The sequence below is a fragment of the Panthera leo genome, chromosome B2 (assembly GCF_018350215.1).
Source record: "Panthera leo isolate Ple1 chromosome B2, P.leo_Ple1_pat1.1, whole genome shotgun sequence".
In the NCBI taxonomy this organism is placed as follows: domain Eukaryota; kingdom Metazoa; phylum Chordata; class Mammalia; order Carnivora; family Felidae; genus Panthera; species Panthera leo.
In genome coordinates this window covers 105432490-105457975 of record NC_056683.1, presented here as the reverse complement: position 1 = coordinate 105457975, position 25486 = coordinate 105432490, and the positions used below count along the sequence as shown (strand labels likewise).

Below are 25486 nucleotides of genomic sequence, written 5' to 3'. Positions count from 1 at the left end.
GGAAGAAGTCCAAACAAGCCCATGTGGAGAAATCACCTGGAGAAGATATATGAATTGATTGAGATCCAGTATTATATTATTGGACTGTTAGATTGTTTCCAATCTCTTGATATGAGTAATTCCATAACAAATATCTTTGAACACAGTCCATTTTTCATGAGTGTAACTAAATGCCAGTTAAATTCTAAAAAAACAGAATAAGCACAAAAACTTGAAATTGAAGGCTATTTTGTGCTCACTTGGGCAGCACATATACTAAAACTGGAACAATACAGAGAAGATTAGCACGGCCCCTGCATAAGGATGACACACAAATTCATGAAACGTTCCACATTTTTTATTTGTTTGCAGTCTTTTTTAACAAATCATACTTTTTAAGTTTGAGTAAAACCAACAAAAAGGATATGTTATATCTATAAAATTTTGAGATTAAATTTAGTGTTAAAATGCAAATAATAAGTGAAAAGTGTCCTCAGGGACTGTGTCATTTGTATTGTATTGTATTGATCTTATATATGTACAGTGTACCTAGAGGTAGCAAAATCAGAATTTTTATATTTCGTAATACATACATACCTAGTTAGTATCCAAAAAAAAAAAAAAAAAAAAGAATTGAAGGTTATTTCTTTTTCACCTTCCCCCAATAAAGCTACATCAAGGAAGTACTTAGCGGTCCATTCTGTTAAGGAAGTAAATGTTATAAATATTATTTGTGCTAATGTGGCACAAGACATAAGTACCACAGTGAAGAGGATGACTTTCGTTAGAATGAGGAAATCCCTTAGACAAGGAAGTTTATTCTCTGACTTAAATGTGTATTTTGTGGAAAGATGGCCATTTTCCTCTGACCAAGAAATCAGAGGGTTGTATATTCTTTAATCTGCCTTCTTTAAAATGGAGAGAGTGGGGGCCCCTGGGTGGCTCGGTCGGTTAAGCGTCCGACTTCGGCTCAGGTCATGATCTTGCGGTCTGTGGGTTCGAGCCCCGCGTCAGGCTCTGTGCTGACAGCTCAGAGCCTGGAGCCTGTTTCAGATTCTGTGTCTCCCTCTTTCTCTGACCCTCCCCTGTTCATGCTCTCTCTCTCTCTGTCTCAAAAATAAATAAATGTTAAAAAAAATAAAAATAAAATGGAGAGAATGAACAAAGACCAGGTGGCAAAGATCAGGTAGAAGTTTTTTCAAGACAAGCTTTAGGGGTCAATTCTGGAGTCAGTACCGTTTGTCTTTATGTTATAGAGCAGTTTCGTCAACATTTGCTCAAAGATGTTTAGCTTTAAAAAAAAAACCCGGGGTGCCTGGGTGGCTCAGTTGGTTGGGTGTCCAACTTCCGCTCAGGTCATGATCTCGCGGTCTGTGAGTTCGAGCCCCGTGTCGGGCTCTGTGCTGACAGCTCAGAGCCTGGAGCCAGCTTCGGATTCTGTGTCTTCCTCTCTCTCTGACCCTCCCCCGTTCATGCTCTGTCTCTCTCTGTCTCAAAAATAAATAAACGTTAAAAAAAAAAAATAAAATAAATAAAAAAAACCCCAGGCATGTATTGCTCACAATGAGAACCTGGGGCCAATAAGAAAAGCTTGTTATGTTAGTATAATTTATTTAAGAAGACATGGTATAGTGCTATATGCCAACTAACTTGGATGTAAATTAAAAAAAAAAAAAAGACACCCATCATATTGGATTAGGGCCCAAAGCAATTACCTCATTTTTTTTTTTTATTATTAAAGTTTTTTTCAAAGTTTTGTTTTTTTAATTAAAAAGAAAAAGAAGAAGATGAAGATGAAGACAAAGGCAAAGAAGGAGAAGAAGAGGAAGAAGAAGAAGAAGACATGGAAGTTTGGGGTACCTGAGTGGCTCAGTAGGTTGAGTGTCTTTCTTCAGCTCAGGTCATGACCTCACTGCTCAAGAGTTCAGGCCCCACGTCGGGCTCTGTGCTGAAAGCTCACAGCCTAGAGTCTGCTTCAGATTCTGTCTCCGTCTCTCTGACCTTCCCCTGCTAGCGCTCTGTCTCTCTCTCTGTCTCAAATACAAAATAAAACATAAAACAAATTTAAGAAAAAAGACATGGATACTTAAGTCATAAGAAAAAACAGCAAACACAAAACTATCTGGCCTTAACGAGTTAACCCCCAGCAATCTAAAAAGTAGCTCTCCAGAATGACTCACTTCTGTACCTTGTGGATTTGAAATTCTTAACTTTATCTTGATGTCCGACTCATTGAAATTGTACAATATTTCCTTTTCAAGAGAGCTACACTTGTACGTATCTTAGAGAGTGGCTAGTTTCAGCTCTCTGTCTCAATAGCCCTGATAAGGCAGTATTTTAGTTAATATGTAGTGAAGTTCTCAAAGTGCGCTAACAAACTTCCTTGTCTTTACTCACCCTCCGAGTATTTGTCTATTAATTTCAGCTTTATTTGCTTTTTAATTTCAAAATATGTATTTCAGAGGGTTCTGTCCCCCCCCCCCCCCCCCCGTAGCATCATTTGAGTCTATTTTTCTGATAATTCTTCATTATAATAGTGTCACCGTTTGCTAAAGCGTAGACGGTCCAAACCCAGTTTCCTGTGTAGCTGAACCAACCTCAGAGAAGTGAAGGGGTGGATGATCTCGAGTGTTCCGGTTTCAGACTGCGCACGTGTCACACGCTTGCTGAAATGCAGTTTGCGTTTTCTACGTGGTTTCCTTCCCCCTGCGAAGCGCACTTCTAAGCTCTAACCTTTAGACAGCAGGTGATCTTTATGAGAGTAAAAGGAAACGAAATTATGAAATAGCTGCTCTGGGAATGTTACAAGCTGTCTACGATTCAAAGGTCTAAAGCAAAAGACGTAAATATTATTTTATAAGGCAAAGATACTCTAACATGTCAAAAAAAAACACCCCAAACTCCACCAGCCACCCTTTCAACTGAAACTTAAAGAACTGATGTAGTGAAATGGAGAAAATGAGAACAGTCGCCTGAAAGTCGCCATTGGTGAAGTGATGAAGAACATTTCCTGGCTTGGTCTGAAACTTGTCAATTTTGTGAGTCTTGGCTGCATATGGATTTCTGTGGTACAGTGTGCAGTTTTAAACAGCTGCCTAAAGTCATGTGTGACTAACCTGGTAAGTTTTGCTGGTCTAATATTTGTCTTTGCAGGAACTGGAACATGGAAAATTCAGCTTGCTGCAAATGAGTGAGGTATTTTTTCTTTATGAGAAATATTCTCCTAAGAAGTGGTAGCGAGGCCAGAAAGATTCTTTTTCCAAAATAAATTAGGGCTGTTTTTAATTACAGAAGGTAGGGGAGCTATTTTAGTTCTTTAAGTTATCTGTTCATAGATTTCTGTGTGTGTGAGGAGGCATAGGACTTGGGTTACAGAGGCTTCAATGCAATAAATTTTGCATGCTTTAAAAGTATCAATTTAAACTCATTTATTACAAAACCATTTGTTTGTCTTGAAGTCAGAAATAGGTTTGGCCACAGGGCAATGCCTACTAGCTGCAGACGGCAGGCAGTACTGTTTATATTGTGGATGGATGGAGGTATTGGCAGGTGGATGCCCAAGGAAGCAGATACAGATGCCATATAGAACAAAATTTTATTTGAAAAGCAAGAATCGTTTTTAAATTGCTTTACTTCTGTCTGTGCATTTGTAATTTTTTTCAGTTATGAGTGTTTTGGTTAGAAAATTTATGTTTTCCTTCTCATTTCCGGGTGTCGCCCTTCCTATATACATTGTTTCATATCTTTCAGTTATTGTGACTCAGTTGTCCTTAAAACAGCCACTGAATCAACCGTGAAAACTATATTCTAGCCACGGAAAGATGCACCCTTCTTATGTAAAGCAAAGGAAATAGCAAGATAGCTTAAAAGGTTATACTGCTTATAGTCCTACTTTTTAGAATAATAAAAGTACCAAATACAGTACTCATTGTCATGTTAAAGTATTGGAGGTAGAAATCCGTGGCAGATAAAAAACAGATTTATTCATGTTACACTCTTCTGGCTTCATTTAAAATATAGTTTAACACACTACCTAAGCTTGCTATGGATAGTAGCACTTTTTAAAGAAGTTTGGTATTTTATACAATTCATTGTTGAAGACTTCATTGTCATTAATGTAGAATTGTATGCTTTAGGTTTTTACAGTTGTCATCCAAACTTAAAAATGGAAGAATAAGACTATTAAATGTTTTCTTTACTAAAAAAATTAAACATTTTCTCTGATTATAATAAGAACATATACTCATTGTAAAATATTTATAAGATAGAGAAGAAATAGAGAATAAAGAAAAGAGTATTCTTTCTTCTAACATGTATGTAATTTTACATACAGTTGGGCACTCACCTTTTCCATTTAACATTACATTGTAAGTTTTTCCTATATCCTGAAGTTTTTATGGAAACAAGATCTTGAATATATTTAGAATATTTCCATCCGATAAATGTACCACCATAATTTGTTAATTTCCCCACACTATCAAAACTGATGTTGGTTGCTTCCATGATTGTAGCCTCCCGTTTATTTGCTTTTTTTTTTTCTTTTATTTTTCAGTTAGGTTTCGTTTTCTCTTGCCTTTGTGTGGGCTCCTTTGGTCTCAGGCAGTAGGAGTGGACAGTTTGTTCCCTGTTGCACTGCCTTCCGTTTACCACCTACAGACAAAGGCACAGCTGATGTGGTGGCGGCTGCAAGAGACACGGTCTGCCAATTTCACTGGTGACTGTAATAAATGTTCTCCATCTGGGCCTCCCACACAGGACCTGGAGTGACAAAAGCTAGGTGAATAAACAGTGAGCATAGCCATGGATCAGGGGAAAGGATATGGAAAGTGCTGGAGTTTATTATACTGTGTGAATTTTTTTGTGCTCGATGTTTTTAGCCTGGACATTGCCTGTGAAGGTAAAATCTTTGATGTCACTGGGTGGTTCTTGATAGTGAGGCATCTTTGCCTTTTAAGAAGAAACACGAAGTCTGGTCCAAAGGAATGTTAGAATTGCTGTCCATTAATGCACAAATCATAGTTCTACGCATGAACAGGAGTATTTTACATCAGTTGGGGGATCTGTATGTGTTAGTTGAGTGTGTTAACTGACTTGACATTTTTGAGTTATATGTGCCTGTGCTGCAGAGAACAAAAAATAATTAGTGGTCTTCAGAACCCTAGTATTGTGGGATCCTTTATGAAAGAGAGACAAAAAAGACTCATGGTCAAATAACTTATGGAAATGCTTTTTGCCAGCTTTTTGTAGATTCACAGGCCACAACAATATATTAATGGATTTGTTTAATCATAGTTTTCTGTTCTTCTTTGGCAACAAAACGTGTTTTTTTTGTTTTTTTTTTTTTTGAGTAACAAGTCCCAACAACTGAGGAACTGCTGTTGAGAAATGCTGTTAGAAGCATCAATTCAACTCAATAAAAGACTGTTAGAAACAATAGAGTTCAGAAGGTTATCCTGTTTAAAAAAACACAAACATCAGTACCTTTCTCGTATATTGATATATAACTTTATAACAAGATAATAGAACAATCCAAACATTCTATAAAATATCCAGAAATTAGCACCATTTGTATTGGTGTGCAAATGGGCAGACCAGTAAAACAGAAGACAGTCTAGAAATTACACCAGGCACTTAAAGGTGTGGGGAATATGATAAAGATGGCAATTCAGACCAAAGTAGAGCTATTTATTTAGAACAAAAAATACCTTCCTTCAGTAGGTGAATGGATAAGTAAATTGTGGCACATCCAGACAAGGAAATATTCAGAGCTAAAAAGAAATGAGCTATCAAGCCATGAAAAGACATGGAGGAAACTTCAAAGTATATACTAAGTGAAAGAAGGCCAATCTGAAAAGACTACATACCGTATGATTCCAACTACATGACATTTTAGAAAAGGCAAAACTATGGAAGCAACAAAAAGACCTGTGGTTGTGAGGAATGGGTTTGTATGTGGTGGTGGTGGTGGGGGGTGATGAATAGAGCACTGAGGATTGTTAGAATAGTGAAAATACTCTGTGCGATACAGCAATAGATATGCGTCACTATGTATTTGTCCCACAGAATATACGACTCCATGAGTGAGCTCTAAGGCACGCTACGGACTTGGAGTGATTATATTGTGTCCATGTAGATTTATCCTTAGTAAAAATTGTACTCTTCTGATGAGTGATATTGATAACAGGGGGAGACTATGCATGTGTGGGAGCAGAAGGTATTTGGGAAATCTCCATACCTCAATCTCAATTATGCTCTAAATCTAAAGCTGCTCTAAGATAAAGTCTTTAAAAAAAGTTTAAACAAAATTTTAAAAACCTAACTACAATACTGATTCAAAATAGATTCAAAATAGATTCCAGGAGGTATTAAAAAATAGTGTGCTTTAAAAAAGTAGTGTGATTTAAATATACACAAATAACAAAAAGAAAACAAAACTTTACCCCATAGAAATTTTAACATAAATTATGGAAGAATATTTCTACAATCTTGAAGTGGGAATGCCTTAGGAAGCCTGATTCAAAAATATGCATTATGTTGACAAAGATGAAAAACATTTATAGTTGGCAAAGTTGGGATAAACCAGCACTCTCATGTACAATTGCACATCAAGAAATTTATCTGAGATTATTACTTAACTAACCAAAGATACATCTGCAAAAAGCTGTTTACAGCATGTTTGCACATAACATTACCACTATATTTCCACGTTCCTGGTACTGTACTATTATAACTAATACATTATTATTTGAGTCCTCGCAGAGTTTTGTGAACTAAATGTTATCTCATTTATGTGTCTGATGAGAGTACTAAGTTTAGACAGCACAGGTGACTTTGAAAATATCACATCACGAGCAAGTGTCGCATATGGGACTAAAAGGCAGACTATTCTGCATTTACCAGGGTTGAAAGTATGGAAATGATATTAGTTCTGGCTGAGGTGGGCAGAGTAGACAAGGTTGTGCCCAGAAGTAGGTATGGGTTAAGAAGATTTGAGATCCAGGACTGGGATTGCGTGTTTTAAGCAGATCACTGGAATAGATGGAGCTAAGGTAAACTGGTAAGGATCCTAACTGTAAAGTAAGGAACATGAATTTGGTGAAGATTATAGAAGGTGTTGTGCTTTGGTTAAGAGCACAGGCTCTGGAGACAACTTTCAGATCTCTAAATTTTAACTCTTGGGCAATTTGCTAAACCTCCCTGTGTCTCAGTTGTACAATGGAGTTAAAAATAATGCCTACTTAGTAGGGCTGTTGAGATGTTGAATGAGATTTAGTGTAAAACACCTTGTAGAGTGCCTGGAACATAGGAGCCACTCACTGCATGGTGGCTATAATGATGACGAAGAGTGGGGTGGAGAATACCATGAGATTAGAGAAGTGTGTTGACAAACTCTGTTTCATCAGAACCCTATAGACCTGACTCATGAGGCTACCTTGCCCAAGACCACTTGATGGGCTTTCCATTCAGCCTGTTAAATTTAGTCTTGACTCAGTACTGTTACAATATGGCTTTATGGTCACCAAGAAACATCTGTTAACTTATTGTTTAAAATGGAACGGAGAGGGGTGCCTGGCTGGCTCAGGACTCTTGATCTTGGGGGTGTGAATTCAAGCCCCATGTTGGGTGTAGAGATTGCTTAAAAATAAAACCTTTAAAAATGAAAAAAAGATAAAATAAAATGGAATGGAGAATCTACCCAGCATCCACCCTGTTGTTTTTATGAGCTAACAGATTTTTAAAAAATTTTTTTTAACGTTTTATTTATTTTTGAGACAGAGAGAGACAGAGCATGACAGAGGGAGGGGCAGAGAGAGAGGGGGACACAGAATCGGAAGCAGTCTCCAGGCTCCGAGCCATCAGCCCAGAGCCTGACGCGGGGCTCGAACTCACGGACCGCGAGATTGTGACCTGAGCTGAAGTCGGACGCCTAACCGACTGAGCCACCCAGGCACCCCTGAGCTAACAGATTTTTGAAGAGATATGAAAATTCGATTGCAAAATGACGCTTACATTTGATTTTATATGATTGTGGTTCAATCATATAAAGGAGAATGAAAAGCTTCATTTTGAACAAAATTGTGGAAACAAAGTACTATTGTGCACCTGGTTGTAAAATTAATCTAAAAGATACAGTTCTTACTCTCTAAGTACTTATTATGTAAAAACAAAACATGTTAAGCATAAGTGGTTAAGGAATGGAGGTTAGAGGAATCTTCACTGACACATCAAATGAGAGTGGAAAAGGCAACACTGGTTCTTTGGCTCCTGTGTCTGATTACTTCTCAAGTAAATCCCCACAGTGGTAGGCCACTGTATAAGACTTCCCAGAGATAGGACTTCTGGAGCATTCCTGTGGAATAGACCATCTTGAATTTATGTGTTTATTCCTTCCATATGTATTTATTGAACACCTCTTATCATTCTGGACTGTTACAGGTACTAAGGACAGAGTGAAGAACAAAATGAATGGTGCTTACATAGAAGGGGAGAGAGTGCTCAGTGAACTTAGTGATAAACAGATCGTCTCTTTCCTCTGAAAATAGTGGGCTATTCAGAAAGCCACAAGAGATGCTTAAACCACATACAGGGCCCCTTGGGATTTTCTACCATCTCCTGGAACATATCTTGCTTGCAGTGCTGGGACAGCTAAGGATAGATGGCATGCTCTTTGCTGGATTAATTGTCTTTTCCAATTCAATGGTTCAAATTCAGCAACTTTTCAGGGGAGGTTCTGAGCAATATAGAGGTACTAGGAGTATTCACTTAGTTATCCTCTGCTCATAATTCTAAATCAGTCAGTGAGGCAGTGATCTAAATTAGATCATATCCATAGAACACTGTTCGGGCACATATATGATTATCATAGGCCTAATATTGCCATCTTTTGTAAGCCTTTTCTATTTGCCAAGGGCTCCACTCACATGATGATCAGGGAAAGGATGAACAATTTATGGATTTTTCCCTCTTAGTTCCTATTTCTTTTATTTTACCCCAGCACAAAAAGATCTTAAAATTTGTGAAAATACGAGAAAAAAAGAGTAATCTGATGTTTTCCTATATGTAAAATTCTGAATTTGTATTTCTTCTCTCTTCTTAGTAAGTAAGGTGACTTTTAAAAAATCTGAACTTGGGGCGCCTGGGTGGCTCAGTCAGTTAGGCGTCCGACTTCAGCTCAGGTCACGATCTCGCGGTCCGTGAGTTCGAGCCCCGCGTCAGGCTCTGGGCTGATGGCTCGGACCCTGGGGCCTGCTTCCGATTCTGTGTCTCCCTCTCTCTCTGCCCCTCCCCCGTTCATGCTCTGTCTCTCTCTGTCCCAAAAATAAATAAACGTTAAAAAAAAAATTAAAAAATCTGAACATAATTCATCTTTAACCTATGAATCCTTTAAATGGATGAATTGACTAAAGACGCAGGTTTATTTAATACCGTGTGAGAATCTATCCAATGTCCTCAACCACTCCTTACAGTCATATCCCCACTCCCACCTTTATCATTTCTGCAGAGTTCTTAGACATTCCATCTTACAATGTGCACTGGCATTTTACCTGATTTCGGGACTGATTTAATGACTTTAAAACATCGTACTTTTTAGTCAGAAAGCATGGAGGAGGCAACGCTATTCCAGGAAGCTTTTTATAAAAAGGTGTGGTAGTTGTACTGAACACAATATTGATAGCTGGTATTTATTATCTCCTTCTTCACTTCAGGGCAGGCAGCTTGACATTGGCATGCCATATAATCTGAGTGAACCGGTGAGTAATCGCTTCCATTGTCTGGAAGTTCACAGTGTTTGTATTGATAAAAATGGGGCAATGGTCAGATTTTATTATAATGAAAATGTTCCCTAAGTAAAGTCTCATTTATTGGTCCTGGATGGAGGAAACTCAACTGAAAATAGTGAGACGTCAGAATTATAGAATATTCAAAAATGAACTCAGGCACAGTGTTTTGAAGAGGAAAGAACACAGGACAAATCCAACTCTGTGATTTTGGTTCTACCTTACTGTGTGGCTTTGGATAAATACTTAATATTTCTGAGACTTAGTTTTATTATATGCTGTCTGAGAGGGTTGGATTAGATGGTCTCCAGTGTTTCCTCTAACAAGTACACTTATGGTTTTATTACTTGCCCGCACCTGTATCCATTTATTCAACAAGTGTTTAGTGACTCAAAATATAAACATGAACAGACTTCCCAAGCTGTTGATCTATTTAGGTTTTGATATGCTGCCTTCTGGTTGAGTTCCCAGTTTTGAGTTTTGCTTGTTTTTTTTTTAACTATTTAAGTTTATTTCTTTCTTTTGAGAGAGAGAGAGAGAGAGAGAGAGAGAGCGAGCACACAAGTGGGGTGGGGGCAGAGAGAGGAGGAGAGAGAATTCTAAGCAGACTCTGCACTGACAGCCCCGATGTGGAGCTCAGACTCATGAACTTTAAGATCATGACCTGAGCCAAAACCAAGAGCCAGATGCTTAACCAATTGAGCCACCCAGGCACCCTTGGGCTTGGCTTGTGCGTGAGGACATGGCACGGACGCACAGTATGCTCAATGCCATGTTGTCCAGGACTTTACCTGCTGCCAGCCACCCGGTGGACAGTGTGTTCCCTGAAGGTTGGGTGCTCTCTGGCTTCTAGGCCTGCCCACCCCACCCCACCTGTACTCAGCAATCCCGCAGCCCTGTAGTGAATCACACCAAGCCCTGCTCTGCCTGTAGATATGAGGGCTCTGCTTAGAATTCCAAAAGTCTTGATCCTTCTGAGGCCACGGATTCCTGGGTAGATATCTATTTCTAAAACACTTTTTGTTACTAAGTTGTATTACCAGGTAACAAGAAAAAGTCACACTTTTTAGTCACCATTGTCTCTTTATTATCTTTTGCAGTGCATCCAAGGATGTCATTTTTGGAACTCTGTAGATCAGGAAAACTGTCCTTTAAAGTGTGTAAGTATTAATTATGTTTCTGTTTTGATACTAATAATGCCTTCAAGAGAAAAGTCATCTAGGAGGATTCCCATTTGAATTCCCACTGGCTTTCAATTAGTTTGCTTGACTCTAAAGTAAAAGTATGATAGCCTGAATGATACATAATTTGAGATAAACATTACTAATGCAACTGGAGACCAAGGGAGTTTAATGAAAACCATGGAACCCAGGAATGTTCAATTGCTCCAAACCATAAAGGCCTTTTAGTAGAATGTCAGACCTTTGTTAAATTTCCTAGTCTTACGCTTCTCAAAATTTAAAGCACAATAATCTAAGGATCTTGTTAAAATGCAGATTCTGATTCTGTAGATCTTGGGTGGGACATGAGATTCTGTACTTGTAACATGCTCCCAGGTGATGTGATGCTTGTAGCCCTTGGATTACACTTGGATAGCAAGGCCCTAGATCATGTTGAAAGTTTCTCTGCAGGGAACACGGCAGCAACCTAATCCAGGAATCATAGCCCCTACGTTCACTCCACTCTATGTAGAAAATACATCCCCAAATAGTTGATTTTTAATTTATCCCAGCTTTGCCATTTAGTGTATAACTAGGCAAGGTACTTAACCTCTGGGTACTTTACTTTCCTCATCAATAAATTAGGATAATAATAGAATCTCCTCCCTAAGGACAAGGCCCTATACACTGTAATTACTCAGATCTAATGAAGAAGAATTTTGTTATTTAAAAGTGAGTTGGTTCCTTTTTTCAGATTGTTCAGGTTGGAGGTTAAATCATGATAATTTTGGGGGTAATTTTAATATTGTTTTCTATTAATAAGTAAAACTATATCATTGAAATTTAAATAAGGACATTAACTTTTCCTTACAAATGGTGCTCATAGCTCTTCCTGTATGATATGTCCGCAGAAGTCACTATTATGGGAGTTGCTTAGGCCGACTCTCACATTTGTGACTATGTGCCCCATAGAATGGAAGTTACCAAAACGTGGAACAGGTGCTATCTGGATTTTGGAGCTATTACACATTCTAAAAACACTCTTACCTTTCTTTTGGTACCACTTTTTACAAATTTCAGCTAAGATCGTTACTTGTTTGGTTTGTGTTTGCTATCTTTTGCTCTGGCACGTAAACCCATCAGAGTGGGTCTCTCTCCTTCTGGTTCACACTGTGTCTACCGCACAGAACACAGTGAGGGGCACATAGCAGGTGCTCAGAGAACACTTGCTGGGTGAATGAATGGGAAGTACCATTTGTTGCTGGCAACAGTCCAGGCAATAGAGTGGGCACCGGAGCAGCCAGTCTGGGCAGAGGAACCTACTGGCCTTTGCTAGCCAGAGCGGTGGGTGGTTTCCATTTCAGCTTCTGTCTCCACTGGGCATCTGCCAACACCTCTTCATTCGCTAACCTGGTCCATCACAGATTACCTCTTAGTTGCCTGGGATTTTCTAGTAGACATCAGACTCCACCATTTTTCCAGTGATGCAAACATGATTTTTATAGCTGTTCATACAGTGTGGCCTGCCTGGAGAGAAGGCCCAAGTCTGGGCTTCTTGGTCTTGATTGTTTTTATTGGTTCTTTGTCAATGGTGAGGCAAGAAATTAATTTGAAACAAAAATATACCAAAGTGTCATTAAAATTATTTACAACTTTAAGGATTTTAAGTGGTTTTCTTTTTCTTTTTTTCCATGCAGAACGACACATATGCCACTGTTTGTGAGGTGAGTTGGCAATCACAGAGATGTCATCAAACTCCATGTTTTCATCTATTATATTTAAAAAGCTATTGAAATAAGAATGAAGAAGCCAGGGCATCTGGGTGCCTCAGTTAAGTGGTTAAGTATGGGACACTTGATTTTGACTCAGGTCATGATCTCACGGTTTCCTGAGTTTGAGCCCTGTGTTGGACTCTGCATACCAATTGAGTAGAGTCAACTTGGAATTCTCCCTCTCTCCTTCTCTCTGACTCTCCCCTGCTTGCACTTTGTCTCTTTCAAAATAAATTAATTAATTAAAAAGAGAGAGAGAGAGAGAGGCACTTGGGTGGCTCGGTCAGTTAAGTGTCCGACTTTGGTTCAGGTCATGATACCTTGGTTTGTGAGTTTGGTCATGATCCCTTGGTTTGAGCCCTGCATTGGGCTCTTTGCTGTCAGCACAGAGCCTGCTTGGGATCTTCTGTCCTCCTATCTCTCTCCCCCTTCCCTGCTTGCTCTCTCTTTCTGTCTCTCTCTCAAAAATAAAAAAAAAAATTAAAACAAAAAAAAGAATGAAGAAGATTTAGTGATTCTCAGAGCACAGAAATGCTCACCTGGGAGTGCTATAAATGTGGGTATAAAAATGACTGTGAGATTCCATTTTGACACAAATATTTGCTGTTTTATATACCCATGTGCATATATATATATGTGTGTATATGTATACACACCTTCACATATATACATATATACTACTCTAATTTGATTGGACAGTTTCTATTCTGAGTGTCTGGTGGGGAAAGGGTGGTTGGAGGAGGGGGAAAGTGCACATCTAGGGATACCCTTACCTCTGCTGATCTCATTTTCTTCCCCACAAATCACAGTGGTCTGTCATTAATACAGAACATTAAAAAAAGAACACTGTAGTCGCAATTTTCTTCCTTATTCAACAAACTCCTTTGACAACATTTTAAAGCACAGCTTTTAAAATATTTTATTTTTTATTTTTTTCCCCTGCTGTGATAATATGACACTTGATGCTGACTCTGGCTGTTCAGATCTCTTCTCAGCACACTGCCTGTTCCCCCTGCCCATGCTGGTCCCTCCCCTGCATTGGATTTTCTCTTCTTTTTCAGAAAGACCGTAGAGATTTTGATCATTTCTTATTTGATCTTCCTCAACTGTTTTGGATTCTGTGGCCCTCAGAATTAGTTTTAGGTTGACAACAGATGTTTATGAAGAAACTGCATTATTTCTCAGCTTAAAGTTTATGTTGTATTCTATGCAAATGTCCTTGAAACCAGGGAGCTGAACTATTTTTTTCTGCCCTGGAAAGGAGTATAAATTATCATCCATTAGTAAAATAGGACAAGGTCTTTTTACTAGAGAATAAAAGTAAAAAACAAAAAACATTACACTGGAACATATTCTCAATAGTCTGTGCTTACTTTTCACCTCAAGTGATTTTTTTCCTTGGGGATAGATGGAAGGGTCAGGGTTGGCTAAGAAGTGATAAAAACAGAGGGGAAAATTCACTCCATATGTAAAAAAAACAATTATAGGTCTTTCTTGATTGAGATAAAAAAAAACTGCCTGAGAATCTTTTCATATGATTAAAGTAAAATTACCTCCCCCTCTCCCCAAACCATCCCTGGGGAGACTGTGTCAAGAAAGGCAGAGAGAGTTCAAGGCTCTCAAGTGCTGAAGCAGCCCAGGATTGGATTTCTAATGCTGTAGCTCCCAGGCAATCATTGTGCTGCCCGGTTGTCTGTGTTTATATAATGTATATCTTTTCTCACAGTGTTATAACTTCCATAATTATTCTGTTCTTTTCTATTAGTACTTGGCTATTTTACACTTACAATTTTTTTAATGTTTATTGTTGACGGAGAAAGAGAGAGAGAGAGAGAGAGAGAGCGCGCGCGCACAAGTGGGGGAGGGGCAGGGAGACAAGGAGACGCAGAATTCGAAGCAGGCTCCAGGCTCCGAGCTGTCAGCGCAGAGCCCCATGTGGGGCTCAAACCCACCAATCATGAGGTGATGACCTGAGCCTAAGTCAGCTGCTTAACCGACTGAGCCACCCAGTTGCCCAGATACTTTGCTATTTTACACTTTAAATAAAGTAGAACTGAATAGCAATACATGCTTTATAGATATGGAGATCGAGATAGGTATGTGGATGGAGACTTAAACTCAGCTACCCACACCTGCAGGAAATCAAACTCTTCAACCATTAATGCGTCAACCCAGGAAGCTGGGAATTTCTGCACATGGTCCTTGGAGGAAATAGTCTTGAAAATGTTAGCTTAACAAAGTATAAGTTGGAAAATGATGTTAGCCCGTGAGAGGGCTTATCCCTGGTAATTAAAAACACAAATTAGATTATATTGTTCCTAAAAATATTTTTATGGCTTTGCATCGCTGTTTCAGAAAAATTATGAACTACCATTTGCTGGCTCCCTGGCCTCTTCTTGCACCCCTCTCCCTGTTCTCTGTGCCGGCCACACTGGCCTTTCCCTCTTCTGAGCACAGGAGGCACATTCCTGCCTCCCAGCTTTTGCCCTTAAGACCCATAGGAGCTCAGCTCCTTGAAATCACTTAGGCCTTGCTCTAGGGTCATCTCTGCATGGTTCTTTCTGAGCGCCCTGATGAGACAGCCTTCCTGCCCAGTCAGGACTTGCCTTCAACTTGTCTTATTTTCTTCATAGTACTTTTCATTATCTGAATTTTATTTTATTTTATTTTATTTTTTATGGCTTTTTTTCTTTTGTAAGTTTGTTTGTTTATTTATTTATTGAGAGAGAGAGAGAGACAGAGACAGAGAAAGAGAGAGAGAGAGAACAAGCTGGGGAGGGGCAGAGAGAGACGGAGACAGAGGATCCAAAGTGGGCTCTGTGGTGAGAGCAAATAGCCCGATTCGGGGCTTGAAGTCAGGAACCAGGAGTTCATGACCTGAGCCCAAGTCAGTTGCTTAAGCAACTGAGCCACCCAGTCAATCACCCCTGAATGTATTTTGTTTAAAAGATTTTTTACTCTGTTGTTGTCGGTCCTCTTCTAAGAGAACGTACATTCCATGAAGGTAGGGAACTTACTGGTCTTGCTCCCTGCCAGATCCTTCAAGCCTAAACCCGTGCTTGGCACACACAAAAAATGTACTCAGCAAACACGTTTTGAATGAATGAACAGTGTTTTAGGGAAAAAAGCCACAATTCATATGGAGAGGCTGTAACTAGGGGCATCCCAGGAGGGTGTGTCCTCCTTGTGCTACAGGAGTAAGAAAAGGCATTTTGCAGCATGTGAGCCAGTCTGATAAACACAGGAGTGGAGCCAGAGGACAATGAGACAAGTGGTTTTACTACTATGGGAGAAATGGCAGTAGGGACTAAAACAGAGACAGCAGGTCGATGTAGCCCCTGGGAAGCATGCACTTGGCTTCTGCAGTGGGAATGGTAGCTCAGTAGCCCGGAATAAATACACTGTATAATTGCCCCATCCACGGGCTCTGGGCTCAGGTTCTCTGGATTCCTTAAATCCAAAACCTTTAGATGCTCTCTAGGCAATTTGAGCACTGGGTAATGTCATGAGAAGTCCAACGTTAGATAACAGAGAGAGGGAATCTAATATACAGTGTTGTGTCCACTTGATATAATATTTAAACTCCTTAGAGCAGAAACTTCCAGTTTTATGACTACAAGTCCCGGAGAGCTATGTACAGCATGGTGATTATAGCTAATAATACTGCATTATATACCTGAATGTTGCCAAGAAAGTAGATCTTAAATGTTCTCACCCCAGAAAAGAAATGGTCATTGTGTGATGGGATGGCGATGTTAGCAAATGCCATTGTGTTAATCATTTTGCAACATATAAATATATCAGATTAACATGTTGTACACCTTAAATTTACACAATTTATATGTCAATTACATCTCAATAAGGCTGAAAAAAAATACAAGGTTCACAAAGTAACAAAACATTTAAACTCCTAGATAGATCAGAATTTTATTTATGTATTTTCCCCTGAAAAAAAAATGCAGGAACAATAAGCCCACAATTTCCTGGGCAGTCAGTACTAGCTGTATTTCCAAATAAACACTATTCCATCTCCTTTCTTCTTCCTTGGTGACTTGGAAAAAAATTTCCATGTTACATGATAATTTTGTTGCCACTTGGTATATTTATTCTCCTCAGGTAATGAACATGTTGAATGCATTTTATTGAAACCTGCAATAAGGATGTGAAAAGTATACTAAACCCTTAAGTTAAATAATCCTGAGCCCAGACTGAGGTATTTAAATTAATCCTTAACTAAGCAAACCCGAGCTTATCAGCCTGTACTTCCTTTGAGTGCCCAGGTCAAACATTGTGCAGCTAGTATTTGTAAATTACCTGGGATGTTTAGGGCAATTGTGTTGTGTCATCGTTTCCACCATCATCATGAGAAACAATAGCATGTTGTCTTAGGTATTATAATTGCAAATTGACTGAGAGCAGGAATATGGATCATAATTGTGCTACAGTCACAATTTGTGCCTTTTCTCCAAGAGTTTTTTCCCCTTCCTTTCTTTTCTTTTCTCTTTCTTGTTTTGTTTTCTTTCTTTCTTTCTTTCTTTCTTTCTTTCTTTCTTTCTTCTCTTTCTTTCTTTTTTTCTTTCTATCTTGAATGCTAATGTATCTGTTAAGAGTTGCAGGAAATTTGTGTCTTAGTTATGAAAATGTTTACTCTTTTCAGTTAATGAAGCAAAATGTTAATCATTGTTAGGTTTTTGTAGACCTTAAAATTTAACATTACTATTTTTAAAAATTTTTTAAATTTTTAAATTTAAATTCAAGTTAGTTAACATATAGTGTGATAACTTTTTCAGGAGTAGAATTCAGTGATTCATCACTTACATATAACACCCAGTGCTCATCCATCTATTATTAGGAAATACATAATTATAACATATGAGTATATGGTGTATACCTTCTATGATATGGAAAGTGATACACATCATTCAGTGACTGTGTGTCATGTGGCTAAAAATACTTGTTAATGGAATTGGTGAATAGATTTTTATTATTTTTAATATCTATTTATTTAACTTAAATCCAAGTTAGTTAACATATGGTGTAATAATGGTTTCAGAAGTAGAATTTAGTGATTCATCACTTACATATAACACCCAGTGCTCATCATAACAAGTGCCCTCCTTAACACCCATCACCCGTCTAGCCCATTCTCCCACTCAACACCTTTCCAGCAACCCTCAGTTTTTTTCTCTGTATATTAAGAGTCTCGTATGGTTTGCTCCCTCTATTTTTATTCTATTTTTCCTTCCCTTCCCCTATGTTCATCTGTTTTGTTTCTTAAATTCCACATATGAGTGAAATCATATGATATTTGCCATTCTCTGACTATTTTTGCTTAGCATTATACATTCTAATTCTATCCACGTTGTTGCAAATGGCAAGATTTCATTCTTTTTGATCATTAGTAACATTCCATTGTATATATAAACCATATCTTCTTTATCTATTCATCAGTTGATGGACATTTGAGCTCTTTCCATAATTTGGCTATTGTTGATAGTGTTGCCATAAACATTGGGGTGCATGTGCCCCTCCGAATCAGCTCTCCTGTATCCTTTGGATAAATACCTAGTAGTGCAATTGCTGGGTCATAAGGTAGTTCTATTTTTAGTTTTTTGAGGAACTTCCATACTGTTCTCCATACAGTTTGCATTCCCACCGACTCAGCAAAAGGGTTCCCATCCTTGCCAACATCTATTGTTTCCTGGGTTGTTAATTTTAGCCATTCTGTCAGGTGGTTTTGATTTGTAGTTCTCTGATGAGCAGTGATGTTGAGCATCTTCTCATGTGTCTGTTAGCCATCTGAATGTCTTCTCTGGAAAAGTGTCTTTAACATTGGTATTAAGATATTTATTAAAATGTTCAAGTTATTAAGAAATGTAGTCAGTTTTTAATTTCTCAAGGAAAGCATGGGTATATAAAATAAATAGTCATCATTTTAAGCTAAAGTTTAAAGTCATTAACTCACTAACCTTTGACCAAGATGGCAAACATATAATTGCATGGTTGAGCTCAGCGTTTTTTTTCCCCACTGTGGGGTGTCACATATTATAGGGTCATGAAATCAATTTGGTGAATAAAGAGTCACAACAAATTAAATGAATAGAATAGAACAGAACATATATGAGTGCATCACAGGTATGGGGTTTCTTAATGGGATAAAGTTGTTCTCAAATTAGATTGTGGCGATGGTTGCCCAATTTTATGAGTATAGTGAAAAGCCACTGAACTGTGTGCTTTAAATGACTGAATTTTATGGCATATGAAATAGATCTCAGTAAAACTGTTAAAAAAAAAAAGAAAAAAAGTAAGTGCTGTTTCAAGACCCCCCCCCCCCCCCACACACACCCCAATCTGTATGTGTGTGCCAAGTTGTTTTGTGAAAATGTGTTTTGGAATCTGGGACATGATCAAAAAAGTTTGAAAGGTGCTGTTCTAATTCCACTAGCAAATGGAAACTTTAAGTACTGCGGTGGAAATAATTGATACACGGGTATACTTACATAGCAGGCATTCGCATTTCACAATTTAGTTGAAATGTATCAGCAAAAGCAGTTCCTGGGCTGCACTGACTGGTATGGTCCCTGTCTTCCTTAGCGAGAATCATGTGAGGTTGGCTGCAGAGGTGCTGAAGGTGCGTACGAAGAGGAAGTGCTGGGTAAGCAGACACGCGCCACTATTATTGAAAATAATCAACACCGCTCGAGGGACTGTGCGTATGTAAGGAGAATGAGCCACCTTTTAAACTATCTAGACTTCTGGGGCGCCTGGATGGCTCAGTCGGTTAAGCGGCCAACTCCTGATTTCGGCTCAGGTTGTGAGTTAACTAGCCCACATCACATGGGGCTCTGCGCTCCCAGCATGGAGCCTGCCTCGGATGCTCTGTCTCCCTCTTTCTGCCCCTCCCCCACTCGCACTTTCTCTCAAAAATAAATAAACGTTAAAAATTTTTTAAAAATATTTAGACTTCTCTATCTCAGTGTAATAAAAAATATATACATATATAGAAAAAAATTCAATATTTTCAAATGTGGAAGCCATTGTGATAGAAACTCAGCAAAACTCTTCTTTTATTAAAAAAAATTTTTTTTAACGTTTATTTATTTTTGGGACAGAGAGAGACAGAGCATGAATGGGGGAGGGTCAGAGAGAGGGAGACACAGAATCTGAAACAGGCTCCAGGCTCTGAGCTGTCAGCACAGAGCCCGACGCGGGCTTGAACTCACGGACCAGACTGTGAGATCATGACCTGAGGTGAAGTCGGCTGCTTAACCGACTGAGTCACCCAGGCGCCCCGCAAAACTCTTCTTTTAAAGCAAAATAGGGTGCAGAGCACATGACCGAGGTTTAAAATTGGAGGTTTTGCGCTCACTTCAGTAGGTAAGATCACTTCCATCTTAATGAAAGAGACAACTATGAATCCTAACTAGATTTGAGGTCAGGAAATGTCACTGTTTTAATGAACCAAAAGCATAGGAATTAATATGCAGTTAATTATTCAGCTAACAGCTAGTCAGCAGAGTATCTACTATCTGCCTGGCTCCCTACAAGGCCCTGGGAAGTTTGCTGAATGTCTAGAAACTATGCTTCTTGCTTTTAGATTCTGAGTAAGTAGCATACTTGGCTATACGTCTCCAGTTCCCTTTGATTTCAGAGCAGGTTGGGTATGTCTTAGTGAATTTGCCCTAGTGTGTTAATTCTCTAGTGGTTTCTGAAGAACCAACTCTTTGGTAAGTCACAGCCTGGATGTTAGTAGCTTTCTTTTCCAGAATTTCCAGGGTCTTCCTCCCACGAAGAGGTAGACTGTTCCCTCCAGACGGGGAAATGATTGATTCTCCTATAAGTTGTGCTCTTTGCTTCAATGGCTTGCTCCTTGCTCTCAGTGACTGATGGAAACTGGAAGGAGGATCTTGCCTGGCTGTCCTGATTTGCTTCTGCCCTTTGGTATCCCACAAAAGAACCCCCTTGACATTTCTGTGGAGAGATAAGTGATAGTACATTCTTTTCCTTCTGTGTAATGGGAATTAGCTATGGATAAAATTTATATTCTATGGTTTCCAAACTGTGCACAGAAGAACCTCCCTCCCCCCTCCCCCCTCCCCCCTCCCGGTGCATCACACATACCTCATAGGAAAGCATGGAGCATTTTAAACATTTAAGGGAAACATAGGGGTAGTTGATCTTCTGGACGTTATTGGAACTACTAGTTGTAGGTAGTTCATGGTATAAACAACGAAATGAACTACATTCCTTTCTATATCATATCTTTGCAACGCTGAGTTTTTTTGGTGATTGCTGGGATAAAAGCAAGTACCATAAAGAACTCAACTTGGAACAGGAAATGAGGATGGTGGTGCCCAACCTGATTACAATATTGGAGAAATTGTGCCAAGCCCAATAGGCACACAGATCCCATTAGTGTGCAATTCATTTTTTTTTTTTAAGTTTATTTCTTCATTTTGAGAGAGAGAGCACAAGCAGGGGAAGGGCAGAGAGAGAGGCAGAGAGAGAGAGAATCCCAGGCAGGCTCCACAATGTCAGCACGGAGCCCGATGTGGGGCTCGAACCCCTGAACTGTGAGATCATGACCTGAGTGGAACTCAAGAGTTGGACGCTTAACCGCTTGAGCCATCCAGGCACACCAGTGTGCAATTCTTTTTATCGAAGGATTAAATACATATATTGTCTTTCTATTTACGTGTTATTATTTTTTTTTCAAATATCTGCTAAGTTGAAAGGACACACATAACTTAAGTTATACTTAATACATGGAGCTGTTTGGTAATTCTTTTGGTCCAGGGAGTTATGCAAAAATTACTGAGAAACTGAAGATGCCAGAACCGAGAAAGTTTGGAAAGCTTTGAGTTGCATTCTGTTCTTATATTCCAGAATTATACTAACAACTTAATTATATATTTTTATAATACAAGTGTAATTGGTGCTTTACTTAATATTTCACACTGGTTACGGATCAATGTCTATATACCATTAACACATGATATGTATCAAGTCTAAATAAAAGCAATTGTGCTTACAGGCCATATCTTCAGTTTGTTATAATGAATCTTTTTGCCCAAACACCTAAGATCCTATTTTGTCTCTAACACATCTAGTACCTAGTTCACCTATCTCTGAGTCTGCTATATTATTCTGTTTTAGATACAGTCCGTGTCTCTCTTCCACGTGGTGGAAATAGCAATGGTGAAATAAAAAGAACTAATATTTGTTAGGTATTTATGAGTCAGGCACTGTTAAAAGTAATTTATAGATATTAGCTCTTTTTGAGCTCAGAGGTATAAATACTATTTTTAATCCCCTTTTTACAGATGAGAAAAATGAGGCACAAAAGTATATATATTTGCTTAGGGCTGAGAGGGAGTAACTTGATTTTAACCCAACTGTCTGATTTCAGGGGCTTTTCTTACCCACTCAGCTGTGTATTGAAAGTCGTATACAGCTCAGTTCAGCTTCTTTTTCTCATTTAGTTGACTCTTGCCCTGATATTTTAGAACAAACCTCCTTGACCTCTGATTGTCCACGCACATTGCCATGGCTTTGAAACATCTCTACATCTAGTTATGAAGTTTACCTTTACTTGCATTTACTGATATAACCCTGGTCCCTTCTGCCCAGGTCTCAACTTACCTTCTTTCTGATTCTTTCGGATCTTCCTCTTTGCTGACAACTCCACACTGGACTCTTCTTTAGCATGTCAACCTTAAAAATAAAGTAGCCAGTTATTTCACTAGCAATATGGGTTTATTCAGGAATTAGCAAAGGAATTGCAATTTGGGGTGAGCAAACTATGGCAAACTGTAGGTAAGCCCAGAGAACAGAGGGAATGTAAGTTTTTATAGAGGAAAGAGAGAAACTGGGGAGGGTTGTTTTGAACAAAAGTTCACTGGAGATGAACAGGAGTTCGAGATTGTGTTAGTGCATTGTTGCTGGAGTGTGGAGGGATCTTCCTTCTTTTTCTTTAAAAAAAAAATCCCGTGTAAAAAATGTCCTCCTTGTCAAGATAATTCTTATCCTCCTTCTTGCTGCTGGTTATGCAGGGTGCAATGAATGGTACGTGTGTGAGAGCTCCCCCCATCAGGGCTTCTTGATTCCACTTTATTTTTTTTTAATTTTTTTTTAATGTTTATTTACTTTTGAGACAGAGAGACAGAGCATGAACAGGGGAGGGTCAGAGAGAGAGAGGGAGACACAGAATCTGAAACAGGCTCCAGGCTCTGAGCTGTCAGCACAGAGCCCGACGCGGGGCTCGAACTCACGAGCCGTGAGATCATGACCTGAGCCGAAGTCGGCCGCTTAACCAACTGAGCCACCCAGGCGCCCCTCTTGATTCCACTTTAAATGAGGTTTCCTTTATTTTTTGAAACAGGTTTTCCACTGCATATTCCAGTCCCCGCGATTAAGTGTCTCACACCATAAAATGGGGGGAAATGGAGCTGTGCTTTGTTTGTGTAGTTATAAAAGCTAAAAATGAACTATAAATAAAAGAATCAGCAGAGAAGTGTTGTGCTAAGCCTCTCTGTGGGCTAGAACCTCAGATGATGGTGGCTTTCTTTTTTCTGGGTCACAGGATATTCTGGTACTATGGACTTTAATTAGTCCAGATTCAGTATCTATAATGATCAGAATGGTGTAATTTTTAATCAGAAAGAGTGAGGTTGTGGAAGCTTGTATTTACCCATTTTAAGTTTCTTACAAAAACTTACTATGTTTTCTCAACCAGAGTAGTGATTATTTATTTTTTTATAAAAGAAATTGTATCCTCTAAGGTCAGGAATAAGGCAAGGATGCCATGTTCAACATGGATGAATCTTAAGGACATTATGTTAAGTGAGATCAGCCCTGTCACAAAAAGACAAATAGTGTTTGATGACACTTATGTGAGGGATCAGAGTATTCAAAATCACAGAGACAGAGAGTAGAATGGTGTCTGCCAGAGGCGGGGGTGGGGGTGGGGGTAAAGAATGGGAAGTTCATGTTTAATGGGTAGAGTTTCAGTTTTGCAAGAGGAAAAGAGTTCTGGAGATGGATGGCGGTTATGGTTGCACAACAATATAAATGTACTTAATACCACTGAACACACTTAAAAATGTTAAGACAGTAAATTTTTGTTATGTGTATTTTACACAATAAATAATTGGGGGGGGGAGCAAGCTCAAGTAGTAAATCAGCCACAATTTTGGAAAATAGAAAAAGTAAAGTGAAATAACTTCATCCCTGGGGAACATACCGTTCCAAATTCTAGCCCCTTGTACAGTGCCTGAAAGTAGCACCAATAAATGTGTGTTGCCAGTTGTGATGTTACTGATGTTTAGAAGACACAAGATATTTCACAATATAGAACAACTGAATTATAGAATCCTTTGGAGTACAACTACTTGTACATATAAAAATAACTTACTGGGACACCTGGGAGGATCAGCCGGTTAAGCGTCTGGCTTCGGTTCAGGTCATGATCTCACGGTTTGTGAGTTTGATCCCCACGTTGGGCTCTGTGCTGACATCTTGGAGCATGGAGCCTGCTTCAGATTCTGTGTCTCCCTTTCTCTCTCTGCGCCTCCCACACTTATGCTCTGTCTCTGTCTCCCTCTCTTTCAAAATTAAATTTAAAAAAATAAAAATGATTTATTTATTTATTTATTTATTTTATTTTTTATTTAAAAAAAAATTTTTTTAACGTTTATTTATTTTTGAGACAGAGAGAGACAGAGCATGAACGGGGGAGGGTCAGAGAGAGGGAGACACAGAATCCGAAGCAGGCTCCAGGCTCCGAGCTGTCAACACAGAGCCCGACGTGGGGCTCGAACTCACGGACTGCGAGATCATGACCTGAGCCGAAGTCGGTCGCTCAACCGACTGAGCCACCCAGGTGCCCCTAAAAATGATTAATTGACAAGATGAGCAATAACGAGAATTGTAGTGTGAATTGGGATACACGTTCTGGGACAATGGATGGTTCTGTTATGTACCATATTCCTGGCACCCAGCCCCCTCACCTAGAAGGAAGTGGTTTAGTAAGAGAAAACTGGACATTCTCAGAACGCTCCATGGTCCTTGCCTGTAAAAAAAAAAAAAAAACAAAAAAAAACATATTAATGAATACTATGGGGAAAACAAGAGGCCAGACTGATTCGCTGATTTTCAGAATATTAACCAGTTGACTATATGCATCTTTTATTATTCAGGTGGGTTTTTGTGGCAAGATGTAGTTGTAACAAGAGAGTCCTGAGAGCACTAGATGAAACGGACACCCTTTCTTCTGATGGCGAATGAAATCTTCCTTTCTCCCCAGAAAATGCAGACCTCCCCACAGCACCCTTTGCTTCTTCCATTGGAAGCCATAGTGTGACATTACGATGGAAATCTGCCAACATCTCTGGAGTCAAATACATCATTCAGTGGAAATACGCACAACTTCCTGGAAGCTGGACTTATACTGAGGTGTGAAAAGCTGCCTATGTACATACACACAGATTTTTTCCCCAAATTATTAGAAGTGCCAAATTACTGCATATATTATAGGCTTAAAGACATTTTGCAGAAGATTCAAGTATAATGTGAGTGGTTGGATTAGATGAATTTTAATCTCTAGTACTCCCACACGTTGATGCTAAATCCTTTATTTTTGAAGAAAACATATTATTAGACACATTTTTGTTCCTTTAGCACAACATCACATACTCAATACTCGTAACATTGATCCTTATCTGCCCATCCCACCCACAGTGATCCCAACTAGGAGGGAGGGCAAGAAGGTCACCTAGAACTGTCCCTTTTAGGAAAG

General features: G+C 39.0%; 1 protein-coding gene and 1 non-coding gene across 6 annotated transcripts in view; both read left to right on the top strand.

Annotated features, from left to right (window-relative positions):
- Positions 1-231: 231 nt before the first annotated feature.
- On the top strand, positions 232-338 carry LOC122220906. Its single transcript, XR_006203052.1, has one exon. It is a non-coding gene; the product is annotated as a U6 spliceosomal RNA (small nuclear RNA).
- A 2353-nt stretch (positions 339-2691) lies between these two features.
- The window catches only part of ROS1 (ROS proto-oncogene 1, receptor tyrosine kinase), a 113890-nt gene continuing 91095 nt past the window's right edge, over positions 2692-25486 (top strand). For 4 of the 5 annotated variants that reach the window (XM_042939682.1, XM_042939679.1, XM_042939680.1 and 1 more), the window contains exons 1-6: positions 2692-3098; positions 9687-9731; positions 10859-10918; positions 12616-12642; positions 19285-19345; positions 24995-25143. In XM_042939682.1, coding sequence (XP_042795616.1) covers positions 2976-3098; positions 9687-9731; positions 10859-10918; positions 12616-12642; positions 19285-19345; positions 24995-25143 — 465 coding nt within the window. In that variant the 5' untranslated portion in view covers positions 2692-2975. Of the gene's footprint in view, positions 3099-3132; positions 3175-9686; positions 9732-10858; positions 10919-12615; positions 12643-19284; positions 19346-24994; positions 25144-25486 lie in introns of all 5 variants that reach the window. The other variant, XM_042939683.1, reaches the window with a different exon arrangement.